The following is an 18787-nucleotide window of genomic DNA, read 5'->3' as shown; positions in this document are numbered from 1 at the left end:
ACTGAAGACCCAGCCAAGCAAATGTAGACTTCTGGAATGTTCCAATTACTGCAATCAGGTTGTTGGGTGTGCTTTCATTATTAAAATACAAACTCCTAGATTTATATATCATACGTACAAGATAGAGTATTCAATCCATCACTCATAAGCAGTCGATAACGGGGGGGACTGTTCCCTGTAGTAATGGGACGGATGTTCTAGGAAAGAAAACATGATTCGTTAGCCAGGTTGTCTGCCCAGTCCCCAGGGATAAGTAAACCTAAGCGGCAGGAGAGTGGGTTTGCCATTAGTCCCACAGAAACAGAGCTGCTTGCCCACTCTCTTGACACCTAAATCCAAGCAAAAGAAAACTGGACTTGATGACTCTCCCACCAACCTCTCTCTACTAACATTATTAAACACAACATAGATAAAAACAAAATAAGTTGCCAATACTCTTGTGTTCTCTCTCCCCTAACTCAAATTTGATTGAAAATTTAATAAAAAAAAAAAAACATACAACAAGGCAGCCAATATAGGTAAGGTACTATGTAGGAAACATGATAAAAATACAAATGGGGATGAGGGGGTGGGAAATCCTTCCCCTGAAGAGGCTTACGACTGGGGTGAAGGTGGAGGCAGAGAATAGCAGAGGTGTGCACATAATGACATGGGAGCAGAGCCAAGACATTTATTTCAGCTTGAAGAAAATCAGAGGCAGCTTTCTGAAGAAAATGAAATACGAAAACAGCCTTAAGAAGACTGGCAATGAGTTTGGGAGCAACAGGGAGACAAACCATCGGACCTACTGACTCAGAATCTGCAATTATGGTCCAGAATTCTGCTCCTATTGATTTTTAAAATCCTCAGCAAAATTTGAGAACTCCTTAAATGACTGATAGGGTTAATGAAGAATTTTAAGCAGACAAGTTCTTTTCGGGTAAAGAGCTCCAGAAGCCAGATATGAGGCAGATCTGAGCAAGACAAACCCCAGGGCAGAACAACCAAGGAGGAAGAAGTAATGGTGTGTTTTTGTTGCTGTTGTTGTTTAGTCCCTAAGTCAGGCCTGACTCTTTTGTAACCAGACTAGTCCGCCAGGTTCCTCTGTCCATGGGGTTTCCCAGGGAAGAATACTGGAGCTGGTTGCCATTTCCTTCTCCAGGGGATCTTCCCAACCAAGGGATCGAACCCAAGTCTCCTGCATTGGCAGACAGGTTCTTTGCTGCTGAGCCACCAGGAAAGCTCACATTCTATATTATGCAGAGATTATTTCACTCTAGGCTCTACTGACTTTGAAGGGTTTATAGGAATCCTATAATCTCCAGATGCTCACAGGTAGCAGGTGTTCATGTTATAAGGTTCTAATACTTTATCTAGAATGCTAAAAAATGACAGGTACAAAGGCAACATTTATGAATAACGGAATGACGCACTGAACTTGGGTTAGAAAGCTGTTCCTAAGATGAGATAATCAAGAGCAGGGGTTCAGCAGGTGGGCTCTGGAGTCAGACCACGTGGGTACAAATCAGGGTTCTACTGCTTCCTACTGTATAAACTGGACAAGTCACTTCCTCTCTGAGCCTCAGTTTCCTTATCTATGAAATGGGAATAACAACTATGTTGTAGCAAAAACAGAAATGATACTTTTCTTAAATAAAAATGGGTAGCAATACAGTATCCACCAATTGTGGAAAGAACAGAAAGGCAAAGCTTCAAATTGGAACCTCCAGAGGTCAAACTCTGACTAACATAACAGTAAAAATAAAGCCCAGTTTCTCTCCCAGAGTTACAACATGGACTAGACTAATTTTGTGATGATGAAGAGAATTTAGAGTGGACAAATTTCCTAAAGTGGACTGTATGTCCTCTATGAAATATAATTTATAATTATACGTAAGTTCAAAAAATGTTTGACATAAAAATATGGAGGTACTCACAATGACTTGGAGGATGGGTTTTATAGATGTATCTCCCTGTTGCATGATGGCCTGAAAAAGTAAAAACGGATTCTTGTGAGACAGGTGTTCAAATCATGATTAAAACTTGATGATTTTTAGTTTGGTATCTGGGATAAACCACAGATAATATTATTAAAAGACCCTTTTCAGAGCTTACCATTTCAGAATACACTTTCAGTTCTTTATCACTCTGGACAAATTATAAAAGTGGGATTCATACTTACCAACTACATACATTTACTTCATGCATGTATTCATAAAATAGTGGCATCATATATGTACTCATATATAGCACATTTATTTCATAATAGCACATTTATTTCCCTACATTGCCCGTTAATTGGGAATCAGACAAATAAGTATAGCAACCCTTAAAACAGAGTATTATGCAGCCTCAAGAAAATGTTTACATACTAGTAGTTGCCTCTTGTGAGAGGAACTGGGCAATGGGGGATACATCACCCAGTTGGAGGCAGACCTTGCACTGTGTCCTTTTATACTTTTTGAATTGTCCAAATTCATCAAACTGCATATGGCTTGATGTACTACTGCTTACAGTTTGATGTATTACAAACTGATAGTGTGCAAACCTTATGCAACATAATTTCTACTTTATGTAAATCTAATTAAACTTCAGTAAATGTGATCTTTATTTTGGCCATGCCCCACAGCATGTGGGAACTTAGATTTTGACCAGATCAAACCTGAGCCCCTTGTACTACACTGGAAACACAGAACCGTAACCACTGGCCTGCCAAGAAGTCTGATTTTTAAGTAGCCGTTTCTGGGGAACAGAGTTAGGGGCAGGGGCACATCAGTAATTTCATCAAGCACCTTTCTCTTCTACCTGAGTCTAAAACAGAATGCATGTATTTCTTTACTACTCTTAATATTTGTACCATCAATAGTGAATATAAGACTCACTCTTCTGGGACATATAACATGACATATACACTCAGGACAGAACTGACTTAAATTTACCAAATTACCATTGCTAGTAAAAATACAAAGCAACGATGGTGATCATTTTGTAATGTACAGAAATATCAAATCACTATGTTGTGCCAATTACACTTCAGAAACAAACAAGCAAATGAACAAACTCAAAGAAAAAAAAGAGATCAGATTTGTGGTTACCAGAAGCAGGAAGTAGAGGGAGGAGGAACTGAACAAATCTATTCGAAAGGTACAAACTTCCAGTTGTAAGGTAAGTACCAGGCTCGATGTAATATACAATAGGATTAATATAATTAACGATGCTAAATATGAAAGTTGTTAAGAGAGTAAGTCCTAAGAGCCCTCATGGCAAGGAAAAAAATACTATTTTTCCTTTTGCATGTGTGTGTGGTGACAGGTGTTCACTAAACTGATTGTGGTAACGGTTTCACAGTGTGAGTCAGATCATTATGCTGTACACTTTAAACGTACACTGTGCGGTATTTCAATTACATCTCCATAAAACTGTAAGGAAAAAAATACAAAGCAACAGAAGGTAATGCTCAAAAGTATGTGTTCAAATCCTCAGCTCGTGCACAAACTAATTCTCTGTATTTTAATTTCTTCGTCTGTAAGATGGGGTTAATGATAAAAATCTACCTTACAGGGTTACTGTAAGTACTGACTATAATGAAATATCTGGCACATTGGAAATGATCAAAAATATTAGTTCCCTTCCCCTCTCTTTGTATTACCTAATTACTTAAGACAGAAATACTATTTGTTCTATTTACCACAATAGTTCCATGAATAATCTCTTATGTTAGTTCTTGCTGAAAATGTCCCTACTATTTGTGTGCGTTAGTTGCTTGCCCTTTGGGCTATGTCTTTTGAACTAAAATATTACTTTAGATGAGAAATTTGACAATGGTTCTCTACCAAAACACACACATAACTTTTCATTGTCGTTTATGAACAAGATCTAAGTAATTCTGAACGTGACAAAAACTCAGCAAATTATTTAAATAATACTTTAGTCACTGTTTTTAAAAGTAAAGAACAACTCCTAATTTGTCTTAAAGATGCAGGGTTGCAGCTATAAAGGAGACAAGGACTACAATTTGCAATCACTTCTCAAGGTTAATTATTTTTAATGTATTAAAATATTCACTCCGCTTTGCCAAAAAAAATAAAAAATAAAATATTCACTCCGCTTTGCCAACTGTGCCTCTCCATCCACCTCTGTCCCTTTCTTTTCACTGCCTCACACACAAGTAGTAAACATTTATTGGGCACCTAATACCTGCCAGCACTGCTCCAGGAATCGGGGAGACTGTGTTGGGCAAAAAAAAAAAAAACAGACAAGATTTCAGGCTTCAGAGCGTTTACAATCCAGTCGTGGGGAGAGAGAAAGGAACTGACATTAATGAAATGAACAATATTTAATGTAAAATCATATCTGTGACTGTTAATAATAGGTAACAAGTAATGCACATTTATTATGTATCAGACATGGACTAAGCACTTTAAATTAATAGCTCATTTAATCCCTCCACTAATCACAGGCAACAGGTACTAGGTATGATTAGCCTGTGACAGAAGAGGAAAGACAAAGTTTAATATCTTGCCTGAAATCACAGATAATAGGTGAACAAGCAGGAATTAGGGTCTGAAAATAAAAGGACTTAAGCCTAGCAAACTGAGTCAAGGAAGAGTTCTTTGAGGAAGTAACTGAGTGGAGACTTGAAGATTATGTTAGTCAACAGGAGAAGAATGAAGAACACCCCGTTGTTAATTGGCTACACTCCAATAAAAAACAAAAAATTTAATAACGACAATAATTTTTGTAAAAAAGCACCACCCAGGCAGTAGGCACAGGTTAAAGAATGTTCAAAGCCCCTGTGGAAGGCAGGAGTATGAAATATACCAGGAATTTACAATTTACATTTAAAAAAGCCAAAAAAAAGGAAAGAACAGGTAGGAATATGCTGTGTTGGGAATGGCAGGAGGAAGATTATGCTGGGTTAAAGGAAGAAAGCCAGGCACAAACAATGGTGCCTGGAGAGAAGCAGCTGGATTTAAGAGACATGGGTGAAGGCATAACAGACCAAACTTAGGTAGGGTGACAGCCAGGGTGAGAGTTTATAGGAAGAATGATTCCACAGTTTCTAGCTGGCATAACTTAATGAATAATGGTGCCATGCATCCAGACAGGGGACAGCAGAGGCCCAAATTTAGGAAGATATTAGATTTTCTTTGGAACATGTTGAATTTAAAATGTCTTTGGGATATCAAGTACACAGATGACAGAGGTTTGTCTTTAAGAGTAAAGCTGGCCCTGGACAAAAAAAAACTTGTGAGCAACTGACACAGAGACGGTAATTTTATTGTTTTGGGAGAAGAGGGCCTAGGGTTAAGCCTTGAGTCAACAAAAATTTACAGAAGGATCTGAAAATAAGACGGGGAAAGACAAGCCAAGCTGAAAATAAGACGGATTTTCTCCCGTCTTAGAAGAGGATGCTACCGGAAGAAAGCTTTGCCCAAAAGTCAAACGCTGCTGAGAACTGATAAATTTAGATCTCCAAAGTGTCTGTTGGACTTAACAACCCCAGGAGGCACTGCTGACTTCAGCCAGGGTTACGGCGATCAGGGAGGAGAGTGACTAATTCGAGTCGGTTAAAGGGGAATGCGAGGCGAGGAAAAGAACTGAAAACTGACAACTCTTGCAAAAAGTTTCGCTGCGGATGGGGGAAGGGAAGAAGAAAGAATGGCTGCAGGAGAGAGATGGGGGAAGATCAATCGTTCACTTTGTTTCAGTTCCTTAAGCAGGAAAAACATGAGCATGTTTAAAAAGATGACGATAAAAATGCGTTAACTGATGATTCTAGGGAGTCATCCAGGGGTTCCTACCCAACCCCCGCTATCACTCCGGCTCCTGTGTTCTCTCCCCCTCCTCCACCCGCACGGCCCCAGGGCCCACAGCCGCCCCGGACCGCGCCCAGCTCGCAGGCGTCGCCTCACCGCAATGGCCCCCTCGCTCAGGTGGCCCACCATGGTTCCGCTGCAACAACTCCCGCGCTCCGGCTCCCCCAACACAAGCCTGGCTTTACTCCCGGGGACCCGCGCGCTCCAAGGCGATTGGCCGGAGGAGCTGCGTGAACCGCCCCCGCCTCCCGACGTGCGCACGGCACGGGGCGGTTTGAGGGCCAAGCAGCCGCCGCATTGGCTGAGGCGCGGCACGCGGCTCACGTGACCCACCGGAGTCCGGGTCCCGAGCCTTGTTGCGGGATGGCGGGGGCCTGGGGGCGGGGCGCCGAGCGCTGGGGCGCGCGAACCGTGACGCGGGCGCCGCCAAGGGCGCAGGGCGGAGGGGTTCCGGGAGCTTTCCCCGCGGGCTCTAGGAAACGTACCGGGCTCGGCCTTTGGCGGGCAGCCACAGACTGCTAGCCCAGAGGAGTGTTCGAGGGGTTCCCTGATAATTCTGCTACTGAAAGTAGTCAAAGCAGTGACTCGCTTCTTTCAGCAACCCCGAGCTGAGCGGAGCAGGTGCCAGACCCTGAGCTGGGCACAGTGGGGGGTCTCTCAAGGTAAATAAGACCTGGTCCCTACTCCCAGAGGGGAGCACAGCATGTCGAGGGAGTTTCTGCTGTGAGTAGCCTTAACTCAGTGTAGACGTGGTTTGGGCCCCAGGAGAGACGCAAAGTGTGCTCCTGTCGTCACAGGTGCCAAAATCAGGGAAGGCTTCTCGGAGTAGGAACCATTTGAACTGAGTCTTGAAGGATGTGTGCAAATTCGGATAGTAGGGTATAGAGGAAAAAGCGAGACTTGATCAGAAAGTAGGTCAGGGGTCAAATGATAAAGGGTTTGTACTGGGCTTCCCCAAGTTCTAGGAGGAGCATCAGTGAATTTAAGGCAGAGAATTGACATCGGTCTCAGTATGGAGGATGGACTAAATTGGGAAGGGGGAACGGGGAGGGATAGTCTGAGGGCCTGAAGACTAATTATGACACTCGAGAAAGAATGCCAGACAGGAAATGGTGAGGGCTTGAACTAAAGGAGGGACCTCGGGATTGAAAAGAAAAAACTGAACTATGTAAGAAATCTGATTCATCATTGTATAACCGTTCCCTAGTACGATGCCAGGAACAAATTCAGTTTTCAGTAAATAATTTCTGAATGAAGGGATGTCAATTGGTGCGGGAGAGGATACATCCTTCCTTGGCACGTAAACAACTGTAGGAAGAGACTACAAGATCTGATTTTGTGGCCTCGTGGTGCATGCTTGAATGAAATCGATTTTCTGGAATTATGCATATGTAGAAAACTGAATTCCTTGTTTTCTTATTCATTTTTTAGGTCTGAAGTAGCATGGATCTGCCCGTGGATGAGTGGAAATCATACGTACTTCAGAAGTGGTCTTTGCTCCCCAAGTCCATTCAGGTCACCATTTCTACAGCAGAGACTTTGAATGATCTCTTTCTTCACTCATCTGCACTTCTTCAGTAAGTGAATGAAAGCTTCAGTCAGGGAAGTTTTGATCTGGGAAGTGTTCTTTTTATGATTTCCTCTCAGATTATATCTCTTTCTGATGGAAGAGTTAGTTAAGTGCAGATTTTTCTCTTTTGGGGCATTCAACAGTTCTTGCTATTTCCACAGTTCTTTCTAACCTGTTATATCAATAGAACAGGTATGTGTATGCCCAGTCATATCAGACTCTCTGCAACCCCTTGGACTGTAGCCTGCCAGGCTCCTTTGTCCACTGGATTTTACAGACAAGAATACTGAAGCAGGTTGCCATTCCCTTCTCCAGGGGATCTTCCCGACCAGGGATTGAACCTGTGTCTCTTGAGTCTTCTGCGTTGGCAGGTGAATGGATGCTCGTTAGCTTTGTCAGTGTCAGTAGTCATGCTGACTCAAGGCCCAGTAGTCATGCCTTGTGGTAGTCACTAGGCTGTACACCTTGCCATAGCCCAAAGGATATGGTGCAGATTCAGTGGCTGCACATAGAAATTTAAAAATTCTATTTGGAAAGAACCATGGAGGTCATATAGTCTAACCTAAGTAGTTTTCAAACACTCTTGATTACACTCTTCCACAAGAAACATATTGTACATCACGACCTAGTACACACATGTGTATGAGAAACTGAAACAATTTCCCAAAACCTCGTTCAGTGAATTATGATTGAACATCTGTTTCATGCCAGCTACTGTGCCAGGTGCTTAGTAAACCAAAAGCACATCATTTTAAAAAATAGACAAAGGGGCTTCCCTGGTGTCTCAGTGGTAAAGAATCTGCCAATGCAGGAGACATGCTGCGGAGCAGTTAAGCCCACGCACCGCAACTGCTGAGCCTGTCCTCAAGAACCTGGGAGCCACACCTGCTGAGCCTGTGTGCTGAAACTTCTTAAGCTCACTTGTCCTAGAACCCAGGCTCTGCACCAAGAGAGGCTGTTACGATGAGAAGTCCATGTACCTCAAGTAGAGAAAAAGCCCAGGTAGCAATGAAGACCCAGCTCAGCCAAAAATAGATAAACGAATTTTAAAAAATAGACAAAGATCCTTACTACCAAGGAGGGACAGAAATAAACATCATAATGTGTATAATATGTTAAAAGTGATAAGTGCAGTTGAAAAAAGGAAAATTGAATGGGGTGGGGGTAATAGCCAGTGCTTGGAATGAGAGTACAGGTTGTAGTATTAAATGGTATCGTCAGATATGCCTCTTGAAAGAGCAAAAGTGGAGCAGAGTCTTGGCCATACAGGAGTTAACAAAGTAGATGTCTGATAGAAGAGAATTCTGGGCAGAGAGCCTAAGGTGGGAGAGTATCTGGCCTGGTTTAAAAAATAGCAAGTTGGGTGAACAGTAGTAGTGAATAAACAGAGTGAGCCCGAGGGAGAGTGGTAGGAAATACCGTCAGAGAAGTAATGGGACATGCATGGGAGTTGGGAGCAGGTTTCACAGACCGAGTGGGCCCTTTATTAGTGCCTTATCTTTTTACTCTGAGTAGGAAGTTATTGCAGCATGTGATAGGCAGAATGCTAAAGATGCCCCCTCACCCCCACCATTCTTGTCCCCTGGTTATTTAATCTAACATTAACCTAAACACTGCTAGGAAGGGATTTGGCAAATGTAATGCAAGTCCCAAGCCAGCTGACTTAGAGATATAATTACCGGGTGGGTGTAACCTTAATCAAGCAAGACCTTTAAAAGCAGAGAGTTTGTCCTAGCTGGTAGCAGAAAGGGAAATCAGAGCAATTCAAAGCATAAGATTTGAATGTGCTTTGGCTGGCTTTGAAGATGGAGCCACATGACAAGGAATGCAGGCAACTTCTAGAAGCCCAGAGTGCTTCCTGGCTAACAGCCAGCAAGGAAATGGGAACCTCAGACCGCAATTGCAAGGCACTGGCTTCTGTCAATGGCCTGAATGAGTTTAGGCACAGATTCTTTCCCACACCTTCTGTAGAAGAGCTCACCTTGATTTCAGCCTCTTAAGGCCCTAAGCAGAGCGCCCAGGCAAGCCTGCCTGGACTTCTGATCTACAGAACTGAGGATAATAAATGGGTATTGTTTTAACCTGCTGAATTTGTGGTCATTGTTACACAACAATAGAAAACTATTAGTGGAGTTTTGAGATAAGAATGATATGATCTGATTATATTTTAAAACAGATATCAGCAAACATCGCACAGGGTAAATCCATCCCACTGCCTGTTTCTGTGTGGCCTTCAGCTAAGAATGGTTTTTACAGATAAACATTTGTAGTCAATTTGATGATGGGGGACATTGGCTTTGAGCTCCAGTTTAGCAAAATGGGATCCTTTAAAAATTTTTTGTTTTTCATTTTCTCCTTAGTAGACTTTGTTTAAAAATGTAGTCAGTTACTACTATTAATTTTGAATTTTGTCAATAAAAGCATGTTTTTCCTTTTGTTATATAAGTACGTTTGTAGCAGCCTCAATTTTTACCTCTTGGCCTATATAGGCTAAATGTTTATTCTTTGGCTTTCTAGAGAGTTTGCTGATCCCTGTTGTAAAGGATTGCTCTAACCACCGTGTTGAGGGTACACTATAGGAGGAACATTTCCCTGATAACTCAGTTGGTAAAGAACCCACCTGCAATGTGGGAGACCTGGGTTCAATCCCTGGGTTGGGAAGATCCCCTGGGGAAGGGAAAGGCTACCCACTCCAGTATTCTGGCCTGGAGAATTCCATGGACTGTATAGTCCACGGGGTCATAAAGAGTCGGACATGACTGAACGACTTTCACTTTCATAGAAAGAGCAAGAATGGAAATAGATAGATTTGTTGGGAGGCTTATTGCTTTAATCCAAGTGAGAGAGGAGGTGATAGTAATTTGGGCCAGGGTGGTAGTAGTGGGGATGGGAAGTGATTGAATTCCAATGGTGGATTTAATCACATTTCCTGACAGGTGGGATATGGTATATTAGAGAATGAGAGAAGTCAAAAGTGGCTCTTGTGATGTAGACCTACAGGGCCAAGGTAGAAGGATGAAATTTCTGTACCTGGGAAAGCTGCAGGTGGAGCTGCAGAAGGAACTTTAATGATTCATATTCCAGTTGGCAATGTCCAGTAGACATCTAAGTGGTGGTGGCTGAGTCACTCAGTCATGTCTGACTCTTTGCAACCCCATGGACTGTAGGCCCCCAGGCTCTTCTGTCCATAGGATTCTCCAGGCAAGAATAGTGGAGGGGGTTGCCATGCCCTCCTCCAGGGTATCGTCCCAACCCAGGGATCGAATGTGAGTCTCTAGTGTCTCCTGCATTGGTAGGCAGATTCTTTACCACTAGCATCACCAGGGAAGCCCTCCAGATCACTGGTCATAGGTCTTTCCTATGTTCTTTTTGTATACAGAAACACACATACAATCTTCTTCTCAAGCCATTTGCTGGATTCTGCATCTCTGTTGTGGTAAGTTGAAAATCCTAGGGACCTCCCTGAAGGTCCAGTGGTCTTCTGCTTCCACTGAAGGGGATACATTTTCGATCCCTGGTTGGGGAACTAAGATCCCACATGCTGCGTGGCACAGCCAAAAAAAAGTTATTAAAAAGAAAATCTTTGCTCAGAACATGCAGAGACCAAAACTTTCATGCATGAGGAGACAAGAGACCTTCTAGTCTCTCAACCAAAACCTCAGGAGGTCCACACCCGAGGAAACCACAGATGTACTGAGTTTTAGTAAGCCTGTAGCCCAGCACTGATCCAGTTCAACTCTTGATTGGATAAATATAGGCCAGCCCTCATACTGTCTGTCTAGTATAGGAAAGAAGACACTTTCACGGTGAAAGATGTTGTCTTGCTTCCTTATGTCTTTTGTACACAGTGTCAGGAACATAGATTTACTAAACAAGCAGAGGGGCAGAAAAATAACCAGTAATGAAGAGGAAAAAAATTAACGTTAGAAATAGATCGATTGATGTCTACATACAGGAGTTTATAGACAGACTTTTAAATAACTCTGACTAACATGTTGAAGAAACTACAGGAGATGGACTAAGCGGATAAAAAAATAGATTGCAACAGAGAATGAGAATCTATTAAAAAATCAAATTTAGGTATTCCAAAGTAGTCAAAATCAAAGAGGCAGAAAGTAAAATGGTGATTGCCAGAAGCTGAGGCTGGGGGAAAACAGAGGGTTATTGTTTCATGAGTTTAGAGTTTCAGTTTTACAAGTTATGGAAATGGATGTTGACAATGGTTGTGTAACATTATGAATATATATACTACTGCTGAATATATACTTTAAAATGGTTGAGATGGTAAATTTTATACTGTACGTATTTTACCACAATAAAAGTGATTTTTAAATAATAGAGGCAAAAAAGTAGACTTTTCAGAATTCAAAACATACTGTAATTGAAATCAACTTAATTCTCAAGCTTAACAGAAAATTGGATGCAGTGGAAAATTAGATTAGGAAAGTGGTTTACAGGTTAATGAAAAACAAAGCACAAGAAGAAAAAAAGAATGGAAAAAATGGTATGGCGTACAGAGATATATAGGATACAATCAAATGTCTAACTCACCTGTAATTGGAGTGTCAGTAAAGAAGAGAGTCAGATGGAAGCTGTATTCTAAAAGGATGACCAAAGATTTTCTAAAACTGATAAAAAGACGTCAACCCACAGATTCCAGAAGCCCTGCAAGTCCCAGACAGTGTAAACATAAATAGAATCACACCTAGAGACATCAGACTCAAACTGCTTAAAACTAAAGGAGATAAAAAGAGGAAATCTGAAAAATAACCAAAGAAAAAAATGTCCATTGTCCTTTTGGGTGTAAGAATATGACTGATGGCTAGTTTTTTTCAGTGAAACTGTAGAAGCTAGAAGACACCTGAATGGCACATTTAAAGTGGTGAAAGAAAAACAAAGTAAAACTTTCCCACCTAGAATTCTGTACCTAATGAAAGTACCTTTCAAAAATAAATGCAAAAGAAAAATCTGAGAGACTGTTTCTTCGGCAAATCAGAGCTTTAAGAAATACTGAAGTAAGTTCTTCAGGTTAGGAAGCATTGTAATTGCAGAAAGGAATGAAAAGGTACATATGTGGGTACATAGTTTTGAATTAATTATTTAAAATGATGACAAAAATAAAATGATGATGTTAACATCTTATGGGATTTAAAACATTTCAAAGACATGACATCAGTAGTTCAAAGGGCAAGATGAGTAACTGGTGTTAAATTGTAAGGTTCTTGTGTTTGGGAAATGGTAAAATAGTATTGTGGGTTGTTTTTTTTTTTAACTGTTACAAACAGTGCTGCAGTGAACAGTTTATATGTATGTTTTTGTACATATATTTAGAACTTAAGATGGATTGTTCGAAGAGGATTTGTTGTATCAATGGTTATGAGCATGAAAAATTTAATAAATACTGCAAAATTGTCTTCCAAGAAGGCTTTACCCATTTACCATAAACGTACTCTCACCAGCGTTAGAAAGCAACAGTCTTTAATTTTGGCACCCTTAAGGACAAAATAACATTTCAATTCACATTTGTCTGATGACTAGTTACAGTAACACCATTTGCAATGTTACCCATTTCTGTTTCTTCTGTTAATTTTTTGTTCCTGTCCTTTGCCCATTTCTCTAGTGGGTCATTTATCTTTCTCTTGTTCATAAGAAGTCTTCATGACTCTGGCTATGTATTTCTTTATGGTACATGCTACTAATTTTTCTCCTAGTCTATTATTTGTCTTTAAAAAATTTTTACTCATGGTGTCTCTCGTGTATAAACTGTATGTATGTGTTTTAATCTGTACACAGCCATATCTGTCATTTTCTTTTATGGCTTCTGGGTTATGTCTCTTAGGGTAGTCTACTCTTCCCCGGGATTATAAAAAATGTTTTATTTTCCTCTAACTTTTTTGATAGCTCTGTGTTTTAGTTTTAGCTCTCTAATCCATCTGGAATTTATTTTTTGTATATGATGTGAGGGAGTGTTTTAAGTTTTATTCCCCAGATGATTTCATTCCCAGATGACATCATTAATTGAATAGTCCATCCTTTCCCCAGTGCTTCAAAATGCCACATTTATTAAAAATTAAATTCCCACTTATCTGTAAATGTGTTCCTAGGCTCTATTTCTGTGCCAAAACCAAAGAGTTTTAATTACTGTGATTTTATAGTATCATATTAGAATTCTTTCAGTCAAGTGACAGAACGCAGCCCAAATTAGGAAATCTACAGGCTATGAAACTAGGATGTGCAGAAAGGCAGACCTATTTTTACACAAAGTTGTGTCCAGGAGCTCAGAAGATGTCATCAGACTCCCATCTCTTCATCTGTTAGGCACTCTCTCACCCTGGTACTCAGGATAGCCATTGGTAGCCTTGAGCATATCCTGATAATAGCTTAATAACTACAAGAAAAGTGGTCATCTTTCCCAAGAGTTTTGGTCAAAAAAAATGTCTTGAGTTGGACTCTGATCAACCTATCTTTGGTGCCATGCATATCCCTTCAACCAAAGGTGTGGGCTCCTCTGAGTGGCCAGGCCTGCACCACATGCCTAACCCGCTTGTGAAATTGGGGTCAGTCCCCCTCCAACCACAAGGAATGGTTTCCCCCTGAGATTTTATTACCAGACGTAGTGAGAAAGAGCACTTGAAGGCAGAAAAGTCTGGTACAAATGTGGCTTTGGTCTCTGATAAGCCAAGTTCCCACACACACATACAGGGTCATTCTTCTTTTTCAAGACCATCTTGGCTATTTTTATATACATTTCCTCCATGTGAACTTCAGAATTGACTGTCAAGTTCAATAAAAAGTGTCATTGGGTTTTTGGAATTGTGTTGGATTTATAGATTCATCTAGGGAGATTTGACATTTCCTCATTCAAGTAAAGAGTATGTCTTGCCACATGTTTAGGGCTTCTTTTATGTCCATAAGTAAAATTTTTTAATCATTTTCTTTATATAGATCTTGTACATTTCCTCTCAGATTTATTTACTTCTTACAAGGTTTTTGTTGTTCTTGTGAATAAGACTTATCCCCCCAATTAAATTATCTAACTGATGATTGATGGTATAAACGTAAGCTAGGAATCATAACAGGCCACCTAACTGTACTTTCACTTTATTTCATCATTTTTATGCCAGTCCAGTTAGAATTTTTAGTACGTATATCTGCAAGTAGTAATCTTCCTTTCCAATATTTGTACCTCTTCTACCTTTTAATTATAACATTAGTTAGACTTCTAGTGCAGTGTTGAATAGAAATAGCCATTTAGGACGTTGCTACAGGTATATAGTATTATGTAATACCCTTTTCAGTTTATGGAAGTTGCCTTACATTCCATCATAAATAAGTGCTGAATTTTATCAGTTCTTTTTTTGCATATTCGTATCTTCTAAGAGGAATGATCATTTTCTTTTTCTCCTTTAATCTGTTAATGCAGAATTGATATCAGTAGCTGTACTAAAGTTGAACTGTTTTGCAGGTAAACTCTGGTTATTATCTATCATTTTTTTAAACACATGGCTAGATTCAATTTGCTGATGTTATTTTTAGGATTTTTATATCTGTGTTCTGAAATGGTATTAGATGGCATGTTCTTTTTTTGCTCTATTTGTCAGCTCTTGGTGTCAGGATTATGGTAGCCTCATAGCCTGAATTGGAGAGTTTCCCATCTTTCTATGTGCTCTGAAATAATTCATGTATTGTAGGGATTATTTGACTCTTTAAAGCTGGTAGAAAATCTTGTAAAACTGTGTAGACATGGTACCTTATTAAGTGGAAATATTTTCCTTTCTTAGTTCATGTTTTATCAGAGTAATATGCATATCAGGCTTCCCTTGTGGCTCAGACAGTAAAGAATCTGCCTGCGATGTAGGAGACCTGGATTTGATCCCTGGATTGGGAAGATCCCCTGGAGGAGGACATGGCAATCCACTCCAGTATTCTTGCCTGGAGAATCCCACGGACAGAGAAACCTGGTGAACTACAGTCCATGGGGTTGGAAAGAGTTGGACACAGCTGAGCAACTAAGCATAGCACAGCAGAATATGCATATAATGTAAGAAGTCAAATAATACTTCAAAGCGTATAGAGAAAAACAGCAATTCTCTGTCTTACTTTTACCCATTTCTGTTCCTCAAAGACTGATATTTAAAATTATTTTCACTGTTTCTTCCAGTATTTAATTTCATATTGCTAAACAGTATGCTCAGAGAAGGCAATGGCAACCCACTCCAGTACCTTTGCCTGGAAAATGCCATGGGCAGAGGAGCCTGGTAGGCTGCAGTCCATGGGGTCGCTAGAGTCAGACACGACTGAGCGACTTCACTTTCATGCATTGGAGCAGGAAATGGCAATCCACTCCAGTGTTCTTGCCTGGAGAATCCCAGGGATGGGGGAGCCTGGTGGGCTGCTGTCTGTGGGGTCAGACATGACTGAAGCGACTTAGCAGCAGCAGCAGCAAGCAGTATGCTAATAATGTTAGTTTTGAGTTTTTAGTTTTAGATGCCAAATCTAGCTCTCTTACTCCCAATTCACATGCATGCTGCTGCTGCTGCTGCTAAGTCGCTTCAGTCGTGTCCGACTCTGTGCGACCCCATAGACGGCAGCCCACCAGGCTCCCCCATCCCTGGGATTCTCCAGGCAGTAGTACTGGAGTGGGTTACCATTGCCTTCTCCATGTATATTTTTGTTTTTCCCTCATTCTGTCATCATAACTATATTATAATTCACAATGTATTAGTTCAGTTCAGTCACTCAGTCATGTCTGACTCTTCGTGACCCCATGGACTGCAGTATTCCAGGCTTCCCTGTCCATCACCAACTCCCAGAGCTTACTCAATCTCATGTCCATTGAGTTGGTGATGCCATCTAACCATCTCATCCTCTGTCATCCTCCCCTCTTCCCACCTTCAGTCTTTCCCAGCATCAGGGTCTTTTCCAAGGACATCAGGTCGCCAAAGTACTAGAGTTTCAGCTTCAGCATCAGTCCTTCCAATGAATATTCAGGACTGATCTCCTTTAGGATGGACTGGTTGGATCTCCTTGCTGTCCAAGGGACTCTCAAGAGTCTTCTTCAACACCACAGTTCAAAAGCATCAGTTCTTTGGCACTCAGCTTTCTTTATAGTCCAACTTTTACATCCATACGTGACTACTGGAAAAACCAGAGGTTTGATTAGGCAGACCTTTGTTGGCAGAGTAATATCTCTGATTTTTAATATGTTGTTTAGGTTGGTCATAGCTTTTCTTCCAAGGAGCAAGCATCTTTTAATTTCACAGCTGCAGTCACCATCTGCAGTGATTTTGAGCCCAGAAAAGTGGTCTGTCACTGTTTCCATTGTTTCCACACCTATCTGCCATGAAGTGATGGAACCAGATGCCATGATCTTAGGTTTCTGAATGTTGAGTTTTAAGCCAACTTTTTCACTCTTCTCTTTCACTTTCATCAAGAGGCTTTTTAGCTCCTCTTCACTTTCTGCCATAAGGGTGGTGTCATCTGTGTATCTGAGGTTATTGATGTTTCTCCTGGCAGTCTTGATTCCAGCTTGTGCTTCATCCAGCCCAGCATTTCTCATAATGTACTCTGCATATAAGTTTAATAAGCAGGGTGAGAATATACAGGCTTGACATACTCCTTTCCCTATTTGGAACCAGTCTGTTGTTCCACGTCCAGTTCTAACTGTTGCTTCTTGACCTGCATACAGATTTCTCAAGAGGCCGGTCAGGTGGTCTGGTATTCCCATCTCTTTAAGAATTTTCCACAGTTTGTTGTGATCCACAGATGTATAGCTAATAGACTATAATACGGGTTAAACCAGTTTTCACCGTGTATATCATTATGTCTCTGTAGATATCATGTGAACTGCAAAGTATATTTTGAATTACATTTCCTTTCTGATACAACTCTTGTTTTCCCTGAAGTTAATTATTCCCTCTGTTTTTATTTGTTCTGTGTATCTCTCACTATTTCATCCCCAAACTTCTTTACTTAACAAGTTAGTTCTGAAGAGCTGTTTGTAAAATTAGCTAATCATAATCTAAAATGACCAAAAAAGATTTAAATTTCTAATCTCCATATGCTTGCCCGTTAAAGGAAAATGTGAACTGGGCCTTTAAAGCTTAAAGCCAGGCATGCACTTTTCTTTTTTGCCATTTACAGTCTTTGAGGAATATTTTCCCCAATTAGATGCCTTTTGTCAATATTAAGACCTCTTGAGACAAGTGAACCTCTCCCACTGATAATCTGCAGTGTCCTAGGGAATCCTTAACAGAGTTATTATCTGTACTCACTGCCTTTCCATTTGTTTTGATTTTATACTGGTACAACTGGAATATTTTGTCTTGCCAGAAATCAAGGATATGCTCAAAGACTAATGGATTTATGTAAATAAAAATAACATAGGAGCCAGTCTAAAGAGCTTCCACTGTCCAAATTTAGGACAGTGTGAGCATCAAAAAGTATGATGATGATAATGGTTTATAAAAATGAATTTTTTTAAGTCCATGGTGATATTCAAATAAGTACATAAATAAGTAAAAGAAGAAAAGAGGGCAACATTTGTCTTTACAGAAGAATGCTGATTAATAAGTTTAAAAATAATGATAAAATTAGAAAATCACCATTTTGTAACCCCCCAGTGTAATAACTGAATTCTGGCAATAATCATCAATGGATGCTCAAACCATTAGAAGAAAGATCACTAGAAAGAGATTATTCCCATGGCCTCAAAGTCCCACAGATTACTTATTAATGTTACTTACTACAAGAGGAAAATTATCTTTATATTGGAGAAATCTAACAGTCACCAATCAAATGACCAAACAGCATCCTCAGTGGTGGTGGGACTGACTGCTTGACATTATATGTCTCCTGGTTTGAAGCAGCAAAAAGTATACAGATTTAATAATGTACTATTACTCTTGGCAAAAATTGTTTGATCTGAATGTAATCATGAGGAAACAATGAGAAAAAACCAGAATGTAGAACATTTTCCTGGCCCGAATCTTCAGAAAAGTTAGTCATGAAAAATAAAACAAAAATCATGGAACTACCTCAAAAGAGACTAAAGAGAAATAATGGCTAAGTGCAGTAATTAGAACCTTGTTCCTGCATCAGGCTGGGGTAAGGGGAAAAAAAAAAAGACATCTTAGGAATAATGGAGAAATTTTAAATGATACTTGAATTAGAGTTAATTTTTTAGGCATGATAATGATATTGCAATATCAAGATATAGGAGAATGTCCTTATTCTTAGCAGAGGCATGGTGAAATACTTGGAGGTGAACTTCCATGATGACTGCACTTACTTTCAGGAAAAAAATGTGCACGTGTGAATGGATGCTAGTTATTAAGCTATAGCTTCTCAGCTCTTATCTTCTGTACTCTCTGCTGGGGCTGGGCCTTTCTGCTTTGCCTATCAAGCTTATAAGGGGCTC

At 40.3% G+C, this 18787-nt stretch overlaps 2 protein-coding genes across 3 annotated transcripts in view; one reads left to right on the top strand and one right to left on the bottom strand.

The window, feature by feature from the left end:
- The window catches only part of RPA1 (replication protein A1), a 44428-nt gene extending 38414 nt beyond the window's left edge, over nucleotides 1–6014 (bottom strand). Inside the window, exons 1-3 of one of the 2 annotated variants that reach the window (XM_068977158.1) lie at nucleotides 5895–6014; nucleotides 1917–1967; nucleotides 119–197 (exon numbers count right to left, since the gene is read on the bottom strand). In XM_068977158.1, coding sequence (XP_068833259.1) covers nucleotides 119–197; nucleotides 1917–1967; nucleotides 5895–5927 — 163 coding nt within the window. In that variant the 5' untranslated portion in view covers nucleotides 5928–6014. The remainder of the gene's footprint in view (nucleotides 1–118; nucleotides 198–1916; nucleotides 1968–5894) is intronic. The other variant, XM_068977157.1, reaches the window with a different exon arrangement.
- Nucleotides 6015–7241: 1227 nt separating this feature from the next.
- SMYD4 (SET and MYND domain containing 4) overlaps nucleotides 7242–18787 on the top strand; it is a 36738-nt gene continuing 25192 nt past the window's right edge. The window contains exon 1 of the mRNA XM_068978607.1: nucleotides 7242–7375. Within this exon, the coding sequence (XP_068834708.1) occupies nucleotides 7242–7375 (134 nt within the window). The remainder of the gene's footprint in view (nucleotides 7376–18787) is intronic.

This window comes from Capricornis sumatraensis, chromosome 8 (assembly GCF_032405125.1).
Source record: "Capricornis sumatraensis isolate serow.1 chromosome 8, serow.2, whole genome shotgun sequence".
NCBI classification, from domain to species: domain Eukaryota; kingdom Metazoa; phylum Chordata; class Mammalia; order Artiodactyla; family Bovidae; genus Capricornis; species Capricornis sumatraensis.
The sequence above is the reverse complement of the archived record's forward strand: the minus strand, read 5'-3'. Positions and strand labels throughout refer to the sequence as shown.